The 7,775-nt window shown below is 37.2% G+C and overlaps 1 protein-coding gene across 1 annotated transcript; it reads left to right on the top strand.

Moving 5' to 3' along the window:
• LOC113705435 (ethylene-responsive transcription factor ERF027-like) lies at positions 1 to 1,362 on the top strand. The gene has a single exon (XM_027227289.2). It carries the CDS (start codon positions 308 to 310, stop codon positions 1,163 to 1,165), a length of 858 nt encoding a protein of 285 aa, XP_027083090.2. The 5' UTR covers positions 1 to 307; the 3' UTR covers positions 1,166 to 1,362.
• The last annotated feature ends 6,413 nt before the right edge of the window (positions 1,363 to 7,775 follow it).

The following is a 7,775-nucleotide window of genomic DNA, read 5'->3' as shown; positions in this document are numbered from 1 at the left end:
GTGCCGTTTTTATTGGAAAGCTATTGCTACCTCAAACCTCCGAAGAAAAGCCTCAGAACCCTAAACAAAATGTACCAATCCAACCGCGCCTTCCCCACGCTTTCATTTCACCTTTTTGAAGTTTTTTTGTCACACATCCGATCATGTCTTTTGCCCTTATATATCAAACTTGATCATCCCACCCCTAACCCAAATAGTCCTTCTCCATGCCCCCCGATCCCACAAGTATACACGCACTCACACACTAATAGACTACATCTACACCTACACACACACACATATATATATATATATATATATTCTAATTATGGCTGACCATCCACATCTTCCCAACGTGCCCCCATTAGCCCAAGACAAACTTATCCAGCCTACCCAAGAAAAACCCTTCAACCCCATTTACTCCTCCTCCTCTACTCTTCCTCCCCCTCCTCCACCACCTCCAGCTCCACCACCAAGCGCTACTCCTATAATTCTACAACACGGCCCAAAATCGCCACATTTCTTATCGACCAAGAAAAATGAAGCTACGCGATCTTTAGCAAATGTTAGGCTTCAAGCACCGAGTACAAAGACAACAATGAGTTCTACATCTTCCAGCGGCTCGCCGAGCCGTCCCTCAGGTGGAAAGCACCCAATGTACCGTGGAATAAGGAGCCGGAGCGGCAAATGGGTATCGGAGATTCGCGAACCACGTAAAACTACACGTATTTGGCTAGGGACTTACCCTACACCGGAGATGGCGGCCGCGGCCTATGACGTGGCTGCAATTGCCTTAAAAGGTAGTGATATTGCACTAAACTTTCCTGATCGTGTTAGTTCCTACCCAGCCCCAGCCTCACCTTCTCCGTCTGATATACGCAGCGCGGCTGCTGGTGCTGCTGAGATGATGAAGGAGAAAACTGCAGGTGGTGGAGATGATGATGGAAAGTTTCCTCATGATCAAAACCAGCCTGGATCAAGTGATCATCAAGAATTAGCATTTGATCAAGATAGAGGCTTGGCTGGAGAAGATGAATTCATTGACGTAGAGGCACTGATTGATATGCCTAATTTGCTTGTGGACATGGCCGAAGGAATGCTAGTGAGCCCACCAAGAATACACTCTCCGCCATCTAGCGATTCGCCTGAACATTCTGATGTTGATAGCCTATGGAGCTATTTTTGAATAATCTGATCAAGCTTTCCAAAAACTTTTCTATTTGGTAGTGATAATCTAGGATTGAAGAAAACTACACCACGGGTGATTGTGAAAATGAACGTGATATATAGCTTCTAGTAATGCGTATAACAATCCGGGTAGTAAAAGACTCTTGCTTTTCCGTTATTCACATCATCAGGATGCATGATGTTTTTTAGTGGAAATTAATAAGGTTTGATCAAACAGCAGCAAACGTTTGATCCTAAACCCGAAAAACAAAAGGTGCAGAATGGGTTTTGAGAGTGAAAATGAAGTTATTAGTCATTTTTATACATTTGTGTTTAATAGTACAGTTGAATTCAATTGAATCAGCTGGCTCTTTTCCTTTTTTTTTTTTTTTTTTGTTGGGGCCCTCTTTTTCTTCTCTGAATCTCTGATACAGTTTCAGACACATTAACGTGTTGTGCAGCTTGGTTTCTTAATTGAAAGATAATACATATGTCCTGTAACACACGCCTGCAGTACAAGCAGTGTATGTGCAGGAACTCTCTCAGTCTGATCGTGTCCTGACTTCTCTGCATCAACCAACCAGACTGTAGTATAGTAAATTCTGTGGTCTAAGGGCCAGGATTCACTTTTTCCCTTTCCTTTCTCTTTACCCTTTTAGTTCCTTTTATGTAAGATCATGGTACCACGAATTTTAAGCAAGCTGAGAAACTGGCCAGGACCACCTTGTTTTGATCCTTTTCTTTTGCACTCCTTCTCAGATGTATACTAATTAGAAAATGATGATGTCATGTTGTGATCGAGCATCAGTCTTCAGTAGATCAGCAGCATATTTTCTTGCCAAACCGTTGGTTAAAGCATTATAAAATTTGAGATGTGCAAGTAAAGAAATATGACCATTTTTATGTAAGATATTGGAGTGAAGGAAAATGTCACCACCATGAAAGGGATATAATACTATTCACCTACTGTGGCAGCAGACATATTGGCCAAACCGCTTGATATGATCTAGTGATCTTTTAGCAGAAGTATGGGATATAGACGTTAGAACCAAGCGTCATGTTTTTGTAGAACATTTTTTGATGGGGATAGAATGCTTACATCCGACTCAGGTGGTGGGTTGGTCCGTACTTCAACTGTTGAAGGGGGTCGTGAGAGACAATAAGGAGCACAAAATCCCCACTAATGGTCGCTTTGCCTACCTAGAGTTGTTTTCGCCTTTTTGGTTATTGTGCATGTTTCACACAATTTTATCCAAAAGTACTTGCAAAATCTTACCTCCCACACCTTCGATTCGATTGGCCTTTCCCCCTTTTTTTTGGTTCATCGATGCAGACTCTACTTTGACAAATTCAATGGATTCTGAAACTGATTATTTCACTTTTGATCGAAACCCAATTCGGAAAGGAAACAAAAATGATTGGTAAATTTCTAGACAGTTAATGCTCCAACCTTTTAGATGATCGATATGGAGTCATCTTGTGGTATGCAGAAGAACACTTGCAGTGCATTAGGAACGTTTTGAGATTTTATCACGCGGAGGTAACCAAATTTTGATTTTTGATAGGCCAAACCAAATTTTGGCATCAATGCAATGAATTGATGGAGACAACAGAAACTACGACATTGCAAAAAAGCAGCCAAAACAGTGAAAAATGTATAGGGAGTGCAAAATACAAATGCTTGCGCAGCCAACGTGTTTGGAAGTTTCAAGCCTCCAATTCATCTGGTCATCAGTTTGTTTTGGAGGCAAATAAGAAGATGCTTAAGGCCATAACTGGTCTGGGTTCTTTCCTGGTTGTATTTTGAGCATTTGTAAAATCAGACAGCAGTATTTTGAAACTGATTAAACTATGATTTGTAGGCACCTTTCTATCTCTCTTGCATATACATAACGCATCACAAAAAGTGATACAATAATAATATTAGCTCAAATAATTTTGTCTAAATAATCTAGCTCCTGTTCAAACACACTCGATCGATAATATCTCGTTTTTTTCCCCAGGGACGAATAGGCATTATTGTTCTTGCTAACAGAGAAGACTTTTTGATGTACTAAATTCAAGTGTCTTTGACTCTGTTGCGAACACCGCATATGTTTAGTGTCCTAACGCCAATTATTTTAAGAACATATTCCTAAATTCGGTATAGAATTAAATTCAACTACCGTTGAACAAATTTCCCCCCTCCCTAGCTGGTCTATATGAAGAACAGAAGCTAGGGATCGAATAAAATCGTTGACAGTTAGTTAGGTATTCGGTGGTTCCTAATTTTTAATAGCTGAAATAATGGTCAATAAAGCAAGTCATCAAAAACATACTGCTCGTTACAAATTGAATTTTTAATAGACAAAAGGAATCTTTACAGAACTCCATTATTAACTTTAGGGTTTTTTTTTTTTCCATCTTCTTAATCACTGGATGGTAATAAACATGTTCTTCTGCAATATACTAATAACTTTACAGAACAATATAACAACATGTTATAAATGTTAATGCCTTCTGCATTTTGTGCTTGCCTCAATATGGATTTCAAAAAATTAAAGAAGTTAACAAGCAACATAAGCCGCAGCTCCCTTTCTTCAGTTTTTTTCCCTTCATGTTATAGAACCATTTACATGCAGCAATGAACTTTTAGATGGGTACGCAAGAGATTTTGAGAAAAGTTCGTAACTGGAAGAACTTAAATGTCTTCCATTAAAAAAAAAAAAGAAAAAAAAAGTAGATCATTGGTGTGTCCAGTAATTTATCAATATTTACATCTATTTAGTTTGCTACTTAATTATGCCTTTGGAAGGACATTTTTCCTTTCTCTTTTTTTTTTTTCTTTTCTCAGCTGATATATCATTGAAATTGGAAATTAGTTGAGCTATATATGTTTCGCCATCATCTTCAACTATATATGTGAACCATATAAAAATGCATGCCTAGGCTGAAACAAGAACGCTCGTTAAATAAAGCAAACATCCTTTTTATTTCAGTGGAAAAGAAGATCTGATTTGAAGAAATGGCACATGAAAAAGTAGCCGTAAATCGATCGACGGTCGACCCTAAAAAGTCATTTTCATTTTTTTAACACTTGTTTCCAGTCAAACGGGACATCAATGTTAAAAATCAAGCTCTTTTAGTCAAGATGGAAACGTTTTGATTCGTGAAATCGAAAAAACAAAGGGTGTCTGCCGTCTGGTGGGGCTTTGTCTGATACAGAATCTCATAGTAGCAATCGAAGCCGAAATCTTCTTCTCTTTGAATGATTAAAGCTAGTTTGACCATCAAAATCCACATCATTGGCCGACATAACCCTCCTTAATTTGCACTCCTCTTCTCCCTTAACAACATAGATTATAGGTTTCTCCTTCACATTACTGCTGGGGTGATTTCTTCCTTTGTGTCCAAAATACTGTAAATTACGTGTATTTATTGTGTGGGGCATCTTGTTTTAGTGTAAACGTAGTACATATGCTTTTACGCACTGGTCATAGACATCGTGCTGCTTTTGGCCTCCAAGCCCAGCCATGATAGCAACCGGTTTCTAAGATTAAAGAGTACTTCCTTGGCGCATCCAATTGCTTTTAATGTACATTTCTTTCTTTTTTTCTCTGAGAAAAAGATCATCATGGTCGTGAAGAGATTTTTCCAGAGCTTCAAAAGAAAGAAAGTACTGTATTGAATTTTTAGTGAGGCTATTCAATGAAAACTATGATGCATGAAGGAAAGAATCTTAAATAATGCTCGCACATGAAAACCCATGTAAGATTCCCACTCCTAAAAACGCATACAAGCACAGAAAGCTAGTTTTTGGGAACAAGAATATTATTGTATTATACGCTCTAAAACTTGTGCACTTAAAACATATACTAGCTACTAATATAATATGCCACTCTTGGATCTGGTATTTATATAAGGATTATTTTTCTCTACACTGACAGTGTATACACGTTCACCATTAGATATGCATGACACATAATCCGAATTTGAATGTTAAACTCAAATTTTGCACATGTGTCGTATATTCAACCGCGATAGTATATATACACCGTCAGTGTACATAAAATTTACTCTTTACATAAACCGTATCCAAATCAGAATCTTAGCCTTAAGATTAAAAAAAACATAAGCCAACTAATGATATCTATCTTTGAAGATTATTATTATATGTCCGTAGGGCATTTGTGTTGCAAGTCATGAGACAAAAGTTCTTGAATTATAAATTAATGCCTCGAATCTGGATCCCAAAAAGGAAAAAAGACTGTACAAATCCAATGAGTATATTAATTTCTCTTTACAAGACATATTCCAATTTGGGAAGCTGGCGGCATTAATTTATATAAGCTGAACTACCCAGTTGACGAAAAAAATTAATCCATATAGGTTTGAAAGGTAATGAGGACGTAATATTAGTATTTAAAATTCGTAGCTTAGGGCCATGTATAGGTAGTGGAATAGATAGATGCATTTAACTTGGGTGGTTTAGCACTCAAATTACAGAAGATTTGTCAAGGCACGGCGCCGAGGGACCAAGCATCCAATGCGGTTGACACTTCCAATAAAATAAGATATGCTACCGCTTTGTTTTGGTCTTTATAATACTAGAAATGGTCACTATTCCCCTTTTTTTTTTCATAGTTGTCAATCATATGGGCTTATATGTAAAACAGGAGGTTTTTGGCACAACACAACAGTACTCTTATGATGGTCGACCAAAGATGTCTCCCAAGTTAGCCAAATCATTATATGTTCTTATGGTTTGGTGGCTATAATTGTTATCCCTTTTACTTTAATTTTACCTTTTTGGGATGTTCGTCATTTCCACAAGTCATTCTTTTGAATTAGTTTTCTGAAATGCATTGAAACAATTGCTTTTTTGGGGGGAGCAAGTCCTAGCTGTACTCGTGGTTGATGAGGATTTGGACTTTCAAGAAGAATATGATACATGTGGATGCTGTATTTCTTACTTTTCTATGCTCTTTTACTTTATTCTCAAGTAAAAGAAAATGGCAAAAAAACGAACGGATGATCATCCTAATGGTTGGATTTTATTTTATTTTTTTTTTGGGGGGTTCTCATGCACTAGTTAAGTTGACTGCCACTTGCTAATGAATCACCTTGGTATTTATTTAGCTGAATTCGACTCCACGAAAATTGAAGTCAATTCGAATTTAAATGTTTGACTTGTGACTGCGTCCAACCTCAGATTCACATACATGGTCCTATTTGACTAATGCCTAAGGGCCTGTTCTCGTTTGCTTATAGGTCTTAAGGAGTCATAGTTAAAAGGTAATTATGGATAAAGTTAATTTTATATGTACTGATATATGTATACTATTATCGTTGGATGCATAATACATGTGCAAGATCTCGATTTCAAATTCAAATTCAGATTATGTATCATGCATCCATTAGTAAAAATATATACATTATCGATGTATAAAACGAAATTAATTGACATGTGAAATTGAAAACCAGAGTCAAAAGCAAAAGCAAACTTAAACAACAAACAATAATTTCATCTCTGTTTCCTATAATTAAAAGAGGGGGGGGGTGGTGGAAGAAGAAGCTAAATATAAAAGTCAAAAGCTAACTTAATAATCACTTATATCAAAAGCAAAAGCGGTAACGACAATCTAAGCTATCAAAAACAGGCTTTAAGCTTAATTATTGACGTGTGAAGTGTAACAGTTTGTAAAATTAAAAGTACCCTTAAAAAGGAGTATTATCAACCGGCCGATTGTCGTTTAGCAACACATGCGGTTCATAACTGAGGTGAGTAATCTGCCAAAAAAAAAAAAGCTTTCAGAAACATTTAAAAAAAAAATTTTGCATTTACGAAACATTTTGCTTTGGTTCAAAATACAACTTTTGAAAGGCAAGTATCAAGTCCCCTTTTTTAAAAAAAAAAAAAAAATTTTATATCAAACACTGATTCTTGGTGTAATAAGTAGACAAAATTGTGTTTGAGGTTCATCAATCATCATGCTGGCTAGGGGCAACTAACGCTCATCTGTGAAACAGCCCTAATACGTAGTTGAATGTTGGGGTTCCAGAGCGAGTAGTAGGCCATCTCCACGCGAGAGCAAACCCATGGAACCGTGTAGGTTGAGACGTCCCCATCGGCCTGATCATATTTACAAGCCCAAACAGGCTGCGATTAATATGCAGCCCTTGGGCTTTGTTAACACATTCAGGTGAAATACGAAGTGTTCAAAGTTGATCTGAAGGCTTTCGTTCAAGTCTCACTCGATAATTCACGTATAGGAGTTCCTTATCTGATACCAGAAAGCCCAAACAAGTATGCATAAAATTCATGTTCTGTGCATCAGAAATTATTGCTTCAATTCAACGGCTACAAGTTGCCGCGGAGTTTCATTTAGTCGTCTTAGTTAGCCTACCAATATAAATTGGCTCAATTGGTAGGTACGGGTCACTTCCTCACAAAAGATAGTATGTTCGACTCGTATTGTTGATATAATAGTTGTATTGGTAGGTGATCTATAAACCCCCCCCCCCCTTTAAACAATCTATGATTTCGGAGGTATATATGACCGGTGATAATGATCGAAATTGAATCCATCCAAATTGTTTTCTATCCCAGAAAAAAAAAATCCTTAGTTGGCCCAATCATGTGAAAAAAC

Source organism: Coffea arabica, chromosome 8c (assembly GCF_036785885.1).
Source record: "Coffea arabica cultivar ET-39 chromosome 8c, Coffea Arabica ET-39 HiFi, whole genome shotgun sequence".
NCBI classification, from domain to species: Eukaryota; Viridiplantae; Streptophyta; class Magnoliopsida; order Gentianales; family Rubiaceae; genus Coffea; species Coffea arabica.
Note: the sequence above shows the minus strand (reverse complement) of the source record. Positions and strands in the feature narration are given on the sequence as shown.